At 39.0% G+C, this 14503-nt stretch overlaps 1 protein-coding gene across 4 annotated transcripts in view; it reads right to left on the bottom strand.

Annotated features, from left to right (window-relative positions):
• Positions 1-14503, bottom strand: part of TBC1D8 (TBC1 domain family member 8) — a 51552-nt gene that overhangs the window by 19875 nt on the left and 17174 nt on the right. For all 4 annotated transcript variants that reach the window (XM_017818435.1, XM_017818432.1, XM_017818433.1 and 1 more), the window contains exons 3-5: positions 10996-11114; positions 9005-9233; positions 5092-5332 (exon numbers count right to left, since the gene is read on the bottom strand). In XM_017818435.1, the coding sequence (XP_017673924.1) occupies positions 5092-5332; positions 9005-9233; positions 10996-11114 (589 nt within the window). The remainder of the gene's footprint in view (positions 1-5091; positions 5333-9004; positions 9234-10995; positions 11115-14503) is intronic.

The following is a 14503-nucleotide window of genomic DNA, read 5'->3' as shown; positions in this document are numbered from 1 at the left end:
AATGACATGCTGTCAGCACCTACCACTGTGGGCTCAAGCAAGATGTTTTATTGGAAAGTTGCACGCTGTGATATATTTCCTGTTAGGCAGGCAAATTCTAGGGCTTAAAGGCTTCCCTTCGTAAACACAGCCAAACAAAATTAGAGTTGGTTAAAAAAATCCCAAAAACCCACAAACAAAATTAGCTCTTAAAATGCGACAGGCAATTGTTTAAATATGATGCAGTGGCTGGCCCACATTACCAGGTCCCACAGCTTCCATTTTGAGTTTCACAACACCTCCCACACCAAACGGAAATGCAACTTTCTACTTGCACCCCATCTGTTTGAAAATTTCTACTCTCACTTAACAATTTCCATGTTGATTTGGTTTTTAAGCAAATGCAGCATACTGAACAGTACCTAAGAAATAAAAAGGAAAGCTATCATTTTGTAAAAATAATGTTTACCAAGTATTTACACAAGCATCAGGAGAATAAAAGGTGAGAAGATGCAACTGCCTTGTTCCCTATGTTTCAGAAAACTCAGCAGTTCTTTCCAAGTGCAGCTCCCAGCTTGCATGTTATGGGATCCTGGACTGCCTCCAACTCCAGCACTTCAAAGTGAACGGCAAGCCTGAACTGTGATAATTCCTTGTGCATGACCCCTACGTTACCTTCCAAGAGTTTTAAATTAAAGGAAATAACACACAAGACTAACAAAACGGCTAAAAGTATCAGGACACTTAAAATGCTGTCCTCACTGTCAAATGTTTTTCTGTGCTTTAAATTCAGCAGAAGCCAACTTGGCAAGATTTCAGCTCTGCTGAGTCACTTGCTGCCTATCTAAAATCTAAACGGGTTGACCTCCTGCTTTTAGAGACCAATTACTAGATTCTTCATACTATTCAGACTCCAGAAAGTTAGATATTTTGGAAATAACACATCCAATGATATACGTCTTGTTTATTGGAAGAACTGCTTCTTATAAGCAAGCCAGGAGAAGTTATCTGAGAAGAGCCAACATGGACTTGTCAGGACACATGTAAACTAAATATCATTCCCTTACACAGCAGGAACACTAGACTTGTAGATGGAGGAGACGCAATGAATGTTTTAGCCAGAATTTATAAAAGTCTTGATATATCCTCTCATGGAACTAATAAAACTAGAAGTGAAAAACTGTTGTACCAAGCCAGTTGAAAAAAAGAGTACCCCAAAAAGCAAACCTCCAAGGCTTTCTGGTAGATTGGAAGATTGTATTAAGAGGAATTCCTTGGGAATCTGTCCTGGACTAGCTTCTGTTCAACGTCTTCATCAGCAATCTGCATGATGGATCAAGAGCTTGTTGTTACTAAACTTGCACACGATGTGAGGCTGGTAGAGGCTAATGAATGAAAGAACAGGATCATATTCAGATTGATATTCATAAATTTAAGGGATGTTGTGGAAAAAAGTATTACAAGTATTTTCAGCTGTACATCATAAGCTGCACAAACGCAGGATGGAGATCAACTCTACAGGGAGCCATTCAGCAAAAAGAACAGACCTTGGGGTTACATGGGATCACAAGATGAACAAGACCGAACAGCCTCGCACTCACAGGACGAAGAGGAGCTCTGGGCTGGGCTGCAGAAGTGCACAGCCACCAGGCTGTAGCATGGCAGTCCCAGAGCTGTTGCAGAGAGTCACGCTGCTCCTGCCCTGGTCAGCACTGGTGGGGTTTCTTGGGCAATCCTGTACCCTGCCATCCCACACCTGCCACCTCATGGCATAAGTGACAAATGTCCAGAGAAGACTTACCACAATCTCTAAAATCTGGACTGATAGGGTAGTGCAATTTAAAGAAAAAAAGAGAAAGGAGATGCACATCAACCTCCAAATACACAAATGATTGCTCCAAAGAAAGAGAGCGCATCTGTTCTCTTCAACAGTACTGGGTAGAATAAGAAGTGACAGACTCAAAAAGCAACACTTAAGATTCAAGTTAGACCTCAGACTTTTAAATGACAGAACAGTAGAGTACCAGTATGGATCCTAATACTCTCATTACTGCAAATCCTTAAAAAACACATTAGGCTATTCTCTATCATGACTGACACACAGAAATAACCCAAACCCCACCTTTTGCCAGGAGATGCAACAAAAACATGTTCTTTCTAGTCACATTCTCCTTGTTGCTCAAGATTTAGAGCATTCTCAGACTCCTTCTCTGAAGGAATTAATGCAGACTGAAGTGACATTTACAACTCAGGGTACTTCAACCAGTTTCTGTTCAGCTTAGATCAGCGTTAACAACCTTCTCTGCCTTTCTCACTGGTAATTCAGAGTTAGACAGAAGAAAAGAAAGCTGTAGAGCCTGGAGAAATATATCGTACTTTTGAAACCTTACTGACACAAGCACTAAAGCTTTTAAATTGCAGGTTCTGCTCTGCAGAATTTCCTCACTACGTTTGAGGAATGCAATGGATATTCTTGCATGCTGAAAGAGATGGAAATTAGAAGTACAAGAAATCTATACCAGAGATTTTAGCAACTTTCCTATTAAAAAAGAAAAAATAGTTACCATATGTTCCAGTAAAATTGTATGGCACATAACTGTGGCTGCAAGACACGGCATTTGTAGTTATCAGACACCTGACCTTTACTTTGCTTTTTATGGCAATTATCTTAATTGCCATTAATCCCTTCGTAATCCATTGTTCTGAGTCTTATTTCATAAAACAGCAAGGAAAATTGCATACTAACTTGTTTGACTCTGGCCATAATATAATTTGTGTCACAGACTGTGGGCCTAATCGCACAGCCTCTCTGAGTCCCATCTCTCCACTGCTCAGCAAGATGACCCCAGGAGCCTCAGGAACGGCAACAAAGGTTTCTGGGTTTCAGAATGTAGAATGACATTAAAAATGGATTTTTTAAAAATAAAGATATTGAGACAAGCCTCTCACAAAAGAAAGCCAAGCGACTTCATTGATTTGACAAAGCTGAAATAGTTCTAATGACGTGTGGATTATTGCTTTCATTTTCATAGACTATTATTTGCTTCCAAATCATGCACAAGAATTAACAATGACAATTATTAAGGGGAAAGTGTTGAGAGGAGTCGTTCTTGTAGTACTACAATGATTTCAAGAAAAAAAGCAGCAACAAAAACTTCACACACCAAAAAAAAGTAAAACCCCCCAAAACATGTCAGCACAAAAACCAGTTTATCCACTATTCAAAAGCTAGGTCTTGCTTAATCACCCTATATTAAAGCAGTTGCAAAAGTGTGACAAAGGGCACCAGAAGCAGCATTTTATCCAACCACTACCTAATTCATGCAGAGGAAATGGGATTTCAGAATCTTCCATGTTTCCCTTTCTGCCATCCCAAGTCACAGAAGAGGAACTCTCCATTAAATGTATTTTTGTCCTTCCTTCTCCTTTGTCCCTCAACTTTTTTTTTTCTTCTTGGGTTGGAAGGAATGAGAGGAGAAAACCTGTTTGAATAAATTTGTGGGATGGTTTCTGTCACTTGATTGCAACACACTACTTTTCAAAAATGCCACAAGGTACTTACAAGTTGATTTCCTGAGAGCCCCTTATTATAGCATATTACTGAGCTTATACTTTTCTTTGCAACTGTAATTTTACTTTGTTTGTAGTCTTCCACTCAGTTAGTACCCTTGATTCAAAGACTCTTTTGGGAACTGACAACAACGACTTAAAAATCAGTAGATGCTGAAAATACCTCACCCCAGGTTTTTGTTACATCTCCTCTGTATTTCCTTTCTTTGCTTCATGCATCTGACTTTTCAGTCCAAAAGCAGTAGAAAGGTAGAACGGTAAAGCATGGAAAGGGGCTGAAATACAACTTATTACAGCCATATCCTACATCAGCTAAAGTACATACCCTACACTTCTTGGGCCAAAAGCCTACAATGTTAACAAGATCCAGTTACACATATAGTGTAAAAACAACGGTAGCCCTTGTATTCCAAGGAACCGTGGTTATTAAAAATAAAGGCTGCAAAGATGTTCATGGTTGCTCACCACTGTGTTACCTCAAGTTAATTCCTTCATGACATCATGGATGAAATCTTGGTGTCAGTGATTTTCCTTACTGAGTGTACATATGAAATTGTAGAGAAAGTCCATTTTTTCAAACTTCATTAGGAAATTTGGTAGAAGTGTTTAGCTGAGATGTATACCCAGCACCACCGTAAAACTGCCCCTCAGAAACAATAAAAAGTGCTACTGGACATGTGACTCTTTTTGGGGAAATGATACCATGTGTTCCTTATGTTTTAGCTGGGAAGCAATACTTGGGTGATTCCCTTCATACCTCTGGCAGAGGGAGAGGAAGGAAGAGCAGGAAAGGGCATGACTCAAGAGGAGATAAGCGCTCACATCCCATTCAGAAAAGAAGTATTTTAAATCAGCACCTTAACCTTGATGCCTCAGGCAAATTCCAGTTTGCGCTATTCCATCCTGCCCACCAAAAACTCCTCTGGGCAGTTTCCCTTCCCCTTTCTCACAGCAACAAATAAAACACAGAGTTGTGCATTGCACTACTGGTAGAAAAATAGCTATCAATCTTTTCCAGAGAGCCCAATGCATTCTGTAGTGGGAGAGGAATGCAGAGATGCATTTCAGGGATGCATGGAGTAGAGCTGACGATAGCACATTAATCTGTTGCAATTGCCTGTGGGTTTTTTAAGTCCTATAACTGCTCGCTAAATTGGCTATGGCAACCAACTAGTGAGAATTCCATATTTCAGATAGGATCAAAAGCAGTAATTCTAGAGAACTGCTGAGACTACGAAAGCCTACACACTGCCCAAATTGTAAGCATAATAATGTGGTTCTTCAGGGAAGATGGAAAATACCCCTTGCTGCAATCTCGCATTCTAGAGGGAATGGTACTTTTAAAACAAACAAAAAACTATGTGCTGTTTAGGGGAAAAATATAAAATGGAAAAAGGTGTCTTGCACACAAGTTGAAATGCACCTATTGGATACACCAAAATACATTATAAAATCTCTTTTGCGTCCAGTCAACCCAGCTAACACACTAAACCGTGAAGCCCACTATCAAACCTCTGCTCATAAAACAACTTAGCTTTTTACCTCTTGGTTATCTGAGTAGGATCCTGAAGACCTGGATCCAGTTCAAAGATCTCATTATCCAGTAGCCTTCGGAGCGTCACATCTGCCAGTTGCTCCATGATCCTGAAAGCCTCGGCGATGTTGAGGAACGTGGAGAAGTCACGCTCCTTATTTGCAGTAGTGACACGGACTGTGTCCGTCATGAAGACATTAGAGGTTCTCTCCAGTTTCTGGACCTCAACCCAAGGAATGATAAGTTTCACTGCAATCAGAGAGAAAAGCAAAAGTGGTTTGGAAACTCTGCTTACATTTTTCAGATTTGGGAAATAAGCAAATTCAGAATGAAATGCATACAACCAAAGAGGAGAGAGAGAGGCATTTTGTCAAGACCAAGCACATGCTGAAATGCCTGTTATGACCCTACATTCAATCTCCCCCACTCTAAAAGTCTTTTTCAGATCTCTCCCTCAAAATTTTAACTATTTTCATAAGAAATGCTGGACTGGGGAGTTGTGCCTTTGCAGAACACCTGCCATACACTGTGCTCCTAACCCGTTCACAAGTCATTTCTGCAGCCTGCTTCCTTACTACCAGAAGAAACAGTTCAAGAGTACAAAAATAATAGGAAAAGGCTTAGTAATCTCCCAGAAACAAAGTCACAGGCAGGTGGAAAACCAATTACATGCACAGTTACTTTAGCTTTTAAAATAAAGCTAACCCCCCCATCTAAAGGGAAGCTTTGGCACATGGAGATTTCTATAAAGTGTAATTACTACTATAAACAGGACATTTTTAAAAAAGCTACCTAGGCATTGGGATCTTGCCATTTTGGTTACTTTATACTGAAAAGGTGCACAAGCAAATCTTGCCCTAAACATTAACTGCAGTCAGACTTATTTATAGAAAACAAAAAGTGCAGGACTCTGTTTTCTATACTTAAACGCTGCCAAATCATATAAATACAAGTGGTAAACAGAATCAGCTTATTTTAGATAACTGCTGAAGGATGTTACTTGCCTCTCATACAAATTTCTGGTTAGAAATTAGGCTGAAAAGGACTTTAAAATAGATTAAATTTGTTCTTAACAACTGTTGGAAGCTTCCCAGGATTCTCAGTGCCAATAACACCAAGACTACACCCCCTAACATCCTCAGCTGGTCTCCTGATACCAATAAAGCAATAAAAAGGCAGTAGTAACAAACATTGTCATATATATATGACACTTATCCGTGATCATTAATTACCTAAGGAGCTACCTTCAGCAACTTTTCTGTACTACATGAACCACAGCTGTCAAGATTATTTGCAGATTACATTTTTTCTTACTTAAATAAAGCACAGCTGCGTCAACACACACAGACTGTTGTGAATGGTCATAAAATCATCTGTATCGGCACAGTCAAGGGAAGAAAGATTAAATAACGCTGCAGCAATAGCACTGTTGTTCAGGCAGGTCAGAATCACACAGGCTCTACAGTGTTGGTTGTAGACACAGCACAGCAGACTGTAAGGGGCCCAAACTACTGATAAAGGGTACTAAGTCTTCGAAGTTTTAGAAAAAACACAAGTTTAATTAAAAAATGTGAAGAAACCTTGGCACACCCTTTCAAGATATCTGACCATCTTAGCCTCTGAAATCCTGCAAATACTTTGAGGCTTAGATAAAAGGGTACTTGTCCTGGAAGAAATGTTTCATAGAGTTCATAGTCACATAAGCCATAAGTTAATTTTATGAGAAGCTGAAAACAGGCTCTGATATTGCATTCCAGGTCCTTTCAACACCAAATAAAACAAGAAGGGAACAGACTTGCCAGAAGCAGATGATTTAACACTTTGTAAAGAGATTTCAGTCTACAATTTGGGGAGACTTTTACAGAGGTAAAAACACAATTGAGAACCATTTTTATTGCAACTCATATATTGTTTTTTCCCTGTGCTGTCCTGAAGAACACAATAATTGTGATTTCTTAGCAATATTTTCAAGACCAGATTTGACCAGATTTGTGATTTCTACCTGAAAAAAGACAATTAATCACTTGTTCTACATGTAATCAGTGTCAGCTTCTCAAATAGTAACAACCAGAACTATAATAAATCTGGATTATACCATGCAATACAAAGATTTCAAAAACATGACAAAACACTAGCCTAGAAACAGAAGTAATCTGCTTTAACAGAATCAAGGAAGTGGGAATCATTTCAGCATATATAATGCTTCCCACTGAGTTAGGGAAGTTTGTTTAGCCAAAAGAAAATTCAGGGTTTTATTTCACATTTCCATGCAAATGCATGGGAACACAAAGGCCATGCAACAGACTACAACAGTGAACGAAGAGTGTATTTTCCATGGTCAAAATAAAAAGTGCAAACATGTAATTGTTTGTAGTTTTTTTCTGTATTTTCATAATGAATATTATTAAAGATATGAGAAGAAATCTCTTCTTAAACAATACAGCGTGATGTTGTACTTCCAGTATCACTTTATTATCTGTGGTATTGCATAAAAAAATTTTTGGAACAATATAAAGGGTTTTTCTCTCTCCCTCCTGCTTCCTCTATTATCTATCATTAATAAGTACCATTTTTGCTTTGTGTGCTTTGGCAGACTGGCTATCTCAGATTTAATGACAGAATACTCACCAACATAGCAGGAAGAAATGACTGCCAAAGGATATTATTTAATACTTATTTTAAACAGAAATATACTTATATATATATAATACTTATTTTAAACAGAAAACAAGATTAAACAAGAATTCAGATATTTAGTATGTATCAAGAGACTCCATTCTAGTCTTCCCAGCAAAAATTGACTTTTGTTTTTATAATGAATAACAAACTTACCCACATTTTAAATCTAACTCTTCCACCTTTTGCTGATATAACAAAATAATTGGCCTGAAATAATATAAGGGAAGAAAGGACTTCCAACTCTAAGCATGTCTTTGTATGTTTTAAGTCCTGGAAATTACCATATACTATCTTTCTTATCTTTACATTAACACACTTCATCTACAGCTATATAACAATATCAAATCCAGATGGAATATGGCAAAGTTTTCCTAATTGTTATAACTGAAAATTGTTGCTATATTTATAGCAATACAGGTTTCTATTGCTGTCCTTGCTGAAGTTCCAGCAGGATAAACAGGATTTAAAATGTTAGCAGTTCGTGCACAATCTTACTAAACAGACAAATGCTATAGAGTTTATATGGCTACATTCATTTTTACTATCTTATGTCCATTACTTTCATTTTTACCTTCTAATACCTATTCTGACAGGCTTTTCATAACCACACAGCCCTTCCTCTGTAGCAGAACACCATGACCAAGTTCTTACAACTTGCTGAACCATCTGAAAGTCTAAAAACCCCAAGACACATTTATTGTGACCCTCCTGCACTTCAGAAACACAAATCCCTAAATTGCTGTTGTTTTTCCTTAAAAGTTCTGAATTTTCACCTGGTTCTCCATGGCACAGCCCTTTTATGTTTCCTGGGCTATTTTCAGGCAGGCAGGCTGGACTCGGGCATCCCTGGCTCCACCAGCCCTGGCCTGCAGCAACGCGATGATTCTGCTTCCCCACATGCAGGAGGGACCTAACCTTACTCACCCTTTTCAGCACTGAAAGTCTCTATTTCAGAATCTGTAGGAGGTCTGTTGCTACTTTGCCATGGCATTAAAAATAAAAAAGAAAGAATCAGATAGCAACTATGTGTGCTCTTACAGTGTCATTTTTATTACTGGATTCAAAATATAAAGACTGAAGTAAAAACTTAAACAGGATCTTTCAGCTGAACAAAAAAAATTCAGAAACTAAACTTCAGAGGTGAAGTAGGCTTTTCATAACAATTCTGGCTATTCTTGCTTTTAAATGTAGTTATATTTATATCTCTCCCCAACATTAGGTGTCTTACGCATTTACACTTACATTCTTTGCCCAGGAAGAAGGAATAAAAACAGAGATGATTGATGCTCAAATAAAGCCAGCCTTGCCGAGGAACTTTTCCTTTCCAACAGCAACAGGAATAATAGGTGATCAACTTCTCTGCTTCAGGAAAATTAAATCTGGATTCAAATTTCACCAGGGCTTCTCGGAACTTCTCAGGGTCTTCCTCCTGCTCAGCGAGCTTGCTGCTTGTTTCCTCTGCAATCAGTGCCTGAGTCCATAGCAAGACAATGTATTAGGATGAAGCTACAGCATTCACCATCAGGCAAGTTGCTGCAAGCTACCCATTCAAATTTTAATAACGCAAACCTTTCTCACAAAGAAATTCAAGTTGATTTGCAATTTTCACATATGAAGAAATTTCTGGTGCTTGCATCTCTCATACATTTTTAATGCTTCCAAAGCAAGACTTCTGGGGCCGTTTTTAGATACAACATTTTTTTCAATGAGTCTAGCAGAACCATATATTTATACTTCTACTATGGCTTACGATTGTTCTTATTTGGTATATACACAGCAGAAGTAGAGTAACAGTTGTGTACACTGACCAGTACTATATACATATGAAGAAGCAATGCAGTCATATGTGTCATTAACTTAAGTGATGCTTGGAACCATTAAAAATACGGTTTCAAGAACACCTACATAAATGTAATTAAGATTTCAGATTTTTAATAGTGGTATTACAACAAAGGAGTTACGATTACCAAGCAGTCCTAATACACCAAAAGACTACAGCAGGTACAAGGGTCCAAAACCTGGACTTAATATTAACTAATGAAACCTCAAGAATTTCAAATACGTGCTATGTTAGGTAACAGGCTGCCACAGTGTTATGAAGAGAGATTAATTGGACTTGGTCCTTTCAGTGTGTCTAAGACAAAATGCCTTTTTTTAAAGAAAACAGGATAAAAACTAGGATTTGTACAGTGATGTTTTGCCTCTGTACCCTTCTTCCCCAGATTCTGAGCCCACTGAGATCACAGCAGCAGGGTTGAAATTCACCAAAAGCATTATCTTCCTACGAAGTTCCAAACCAGAAAAGGGGCTATGGGGGGAAGAGCACCCCACTAAAACTCTTAGCGAGGAAAGGCTTGCAGCAGGACCTGAGGCACAGCAGTCACCAGTGAATCCATAACCCCAGCCATCACCATGCTGCTCTTGGAGCACGTATTTCACTAAAAGCAGAGCTCAGAACACCAGGCTAAGTTTTACCCACATGTCGTTATTATTTTAAATCTGGTCTACGGTCACAAAATTCCTTTACTTTTAACATTCTTTAGCTGTCCAAATGAATGCTCATTTCTCCAACCCTGTGGCCAGCCAGCAGCTTCATGTGCCTGGCCACGACCTCAGCATTCTGCAAAGCCAGTGGCAGTTTCTGTGCCAGATCCTGACAATGCAGTTGCTGTTGTGCAAGGGCCTTTTCTCCTGTCCCTGTGCTGCAGGGACTGAGGTGGTACCCACACGAGTGTGCAGATTCAGGCCCCGTGGCTATCACCTGATGTCACCATTGAGCCCCATCAAGAGGGACAGATGTGTGCAAACAGGCAGGAGAAACTGATGGGTTAAAGTGAGGAAAAACACGTGGGATAGGAGGAGAAACACAGCAAGGAGGAAAAGCTGAGATACAGGAAGGGAAAGCATTTAACATAATGTTTTGGAGAGATGGAGGAACTGAAAACAGATGCTGAAGACAGCTCAGCTGCATATCACAGGGGAGAGAACAGTGAAGCTGGAAAGGGACAAGTGGGATAAAGATTAAATTAGACACTTCGGTTTTGAGCTGTGTCCAAGAAAACGCGAGTACAGATTCACAGACACTGGTCACATCAGTTGCAAGAGCCACACAGAAAACTAATAATGTTTAGATGGTCAAAACCAATTATGAATGGCAACAACTTCATGACATTACTTCTAATAGACAATATGTAATTGGGCAGGGAATGGTGAAAGTGAGACAGTTTCCTTACCTTCACCTTCCCTTTGACAAAACTAACAATATCTTCTTTATTGTCAAACACAGACAAAGTATGGAGCAAGTTTTGTTCCAGCCATTCCCAGTGCTGGTTTATTTCCTCTGCAGTGGCACCTAGAAAAGAAAAAAATAGTGCATTGAAACTAATCCTACAAAATAAAATTGCAAGGAAGAAAAAAAAAAATAAAATGCACTATTTCATAAATTCATTACGAGAAACTGAACTTTCAACCTCAGAATTCTTAGTAGCAAACAGGTCAAAAAGGCCTCACTCATGGCAATATAGTTAGAGAAAAAACAAAACCCTCTTTGTTTTAGAGAATTAGTTTTAGTACTTTTAGTTTTATCTTCTCGAATGCTCTCAGCCAGCAAATGCTGCATTAAAAGTCAGAGCAGAAAAAACAGCAAAACTTCATCCTGAGCTGCTAAACAGTAGCTTATTCTGACACGATGTTCCTTAAGCGGCCACTGGAAACCTTTGATTTATGCCCTGTTCCCAAAAGTTCCTGATCTTCCTGTCTCCCTCCCTCAATATGCACATGCATATACACACCCCACACAGACATGCACACCCTTTGAGAGGAACACATATAATCTACATTTTGTTTCAAAAGCTCTCTATAATCAATAAAGTACTTTTAAATAAAAGAGTTTGGTTCAGCAACACCTAATAAAGGTTCTACAAGAGCACATTTCTGCCGCTTGGGGAAGAAATAAAGCAAATAGAAATCTTTGAAAAATACAGATTTTCAAATCTTTAAAGCTTCTTTCTCTAAAGATTTATGTGAGAGTTTTGTTGTTCTTTTAAATGTAATGTGTTCACACTAACTCCAGAAATAATATTTCACTCACTAACTATTCGCTTTGGCTCTTTCTACTTGAAACTGAATTGTCTGTGCATGACACAATGACAGAAAAGTTAGAACAAGACGGGCACCACACAGGGCCATCAGGGGAAAAGCTGGCCCCTCCAGATCTTACTGGTCAGTGACTAAACGTTACAGGTAAAAAAGTAAAGGCAGCAATAGTTTCCTCTCCTAGTGCCTTGCTAGTGGAAGAAAGAAGTTGTTGGATGTAAGAGACACACAAATTACAGATGAATATAATAATAATATTAATTTCAAATAGAAGACCCATTTTCTCAAGATTTGTTTTGTGTATAAATCAGAGATACGTCACATTGCCTCGCAACAACAACAATAAAAAAGACAAATCTAAGTAAGGATTTTCCACTTTCCTCTGCTCTGTTTTCCATGCAGAATGCCAACTGGCAGGGAAACTTTCCAAGTTTTAATGTCCCTGACAGGAAGGTCTTGTAATGGAACTTCATAAATATCATTAATCAAGGTCAAATTAAAAAAAAAACAATCATGAAAGAAAAGACACTTAAATGTCCTTTAGGTAAAGAAAACAAATTATATCTATAACAGTAATTTTATACTGAAATGGCTGCAAAAAGCAAATACTGAGTCAAATTTTTATTTCTGAGCAATCTAAAAGATACCAACTCTATGGGAGAGCTGTCAGGCTGCCTCTGGTGAAATAAGCCGTGAGCAAGATGCCTTTCAGAGCAGCATCCACACTGCTGGGACTGCTCTGAACCTGGGTGCTGGCAGTGGTTATATCCTGTGGGGGCTACTGCAATCTTTCCTTCCTGCCTCCAGGGGTTCCGCTCAAATACACAAAGATCTTTTTGCCCCTTTCATTTGGTCAGGCCAGCTCCTCAGCTTCTTGGGTCCTTCCTTCATTTCTGATTTCCATTTCATGCTTTAAAGTTGTCCTGTGATTAGACCCAAGCATTGCCAATATCTTATTTCTCTTCCTTATTCCTCTTCCTGTGCTGCTCCTCAGTATTTTATTCCACCTTTTACCCACCTTCTTCATCTGCCTGTGCCAAGTGTTTTGTCTAACCACTGCCTCATTCCTCATAATCTCTTCTTTAAACCCACTTCTCACCAATCCCTTTGCTTTCCCTCTCCTAAAACCTACTTCACCTGACTGAGACTTGAGTTTCTGTTTTGCCCATGAGCCTTCTGAAAGGAATATTGTAACTGGCTCTACATTAGGGCCAAGGTCAGCATTTTTTTTTCCTTTTCTGGTATAACATGACTAACCATATGGATTTAAACATCTCTGCCAGAACAGTCATGCTTGGATTAGACTTCCTAGCAGCCCTCCGAGATTTGCAAAAGTCTGTAACACAGATCTGACCATTATGTATATATTATCATTTAAGCCCAGAGCTCCTGCAATAGAGGACTGCCAACACACGATTAAAAAATGTCATTTTATTTAACTGCCTACTGACATGATGGCTATCTGTAATGAAGTTACAGTGGGAGACTGGAAAGAGTTGCTGGAGCTGCTCCTTTCCCATTCTATAGAGCACCAGGAACCTTAATTTGACTCACTGCTCCCTCCAAAGCCTGTAACAGACTCTTAACATCATGTTTGCATGAAGCACCTCGCTCAGACAGGGCAGAGCCAGGTGAGCAGTGACAGCCTCTCCTGTGTGGGGAAGGTCCTCCTCCAGCTTCCCAAGAAAGGGATTGGGTGATATTCCTCTGACTCCTATTGCCAGCACAAGCTCTCCCTTGGACACTCATATCAGGGTTTCACAGCAGCAATATTATTCAGAAACAAATTCTGCTTCCAAGGTTCTTCATTTCTGTGGAACTCTAGCAACCATGCATGTCCTACCCACACAGCATACAAAACAGACCTCTCTGCTTTCCCTCTGTAACTGTAAATCTCATTTTCTCAAGGATGAGCATCCATTCATAAGAGCCAAAGAGAATTTTAAAAAACATTAATCGAATAAGTTTATCTCAGCAAAGTCATTCCAACCAAGCTAGTTTTTGATTTGTAGTTTCTTTAATGTGAAAAAAAATAAACCAAATTCTGTGTACAGTAAAAGTGCCGATAGGGCAAGATAAGCCCCAGAAAGGAGTACTGCATATGTTCAAATAATCAAGAAGCCCCATGACAGCAACACTGAGCTTACTTTTCCAATGAAAGCTACCTGCCTTCATCAGAGGACTGTAACAGCATGAAGCTCTTAAATTTCTCCATGAGATGGCATTATTTAAATATAAAAAGGAGGGAGGTAGGGATAGAAAGCATAGAGAAATTGCAAAACAAAGAAAACGCAGCCAAAACAAAAATAGCATAAATAGACTTTACACAAGCTTCTTCACACACATCTGGGCCAGGGAAAAATTCCCAATATTAATGGAGAACATGCAGAGAGCTCACTGCTGAAGTAAGGAAAAATTGCTGAACGAGCTTGTACAGAGGAAAAGGATGAATATATAGACTGCCTTTTCCATTTAAAGGACTACTACGTCAAATGCCACCAACAACATGTCAACATTTACATTAGGTAACTATTTCATGGCTTGATCGGGAAAAGAAAAGAAAGGAAAAAGGAAAGAGGAAAGAGGAAAGAGGAAAGAGGAAAGAGGAAAGAGGAAAGAGGAAAGAGGAAAGAGGAAAGAGGAAAG

Source organism: Lepidothrix coronata, unplaced genomic scaffold, assembly GCF_001604755.1.
Source record: "Lepidothrix coronata isolate B3197 unplaced genomic scaffold, Lepidothrix_coronata-1.0 Scaffold68, whole genome shotgun sequence".
Lineage (NCBI taxonomy): Eukaryota > Metazoa > Chordata > Aves > Passeriformes > Pipridae > Lepidothrix > Lepidothrix coronata.
The sequence above is the reverse complement of the archived record's forward strand: the minus strand, read 5'-3'. Positions and strand labels throughout refer to the sequence as shown.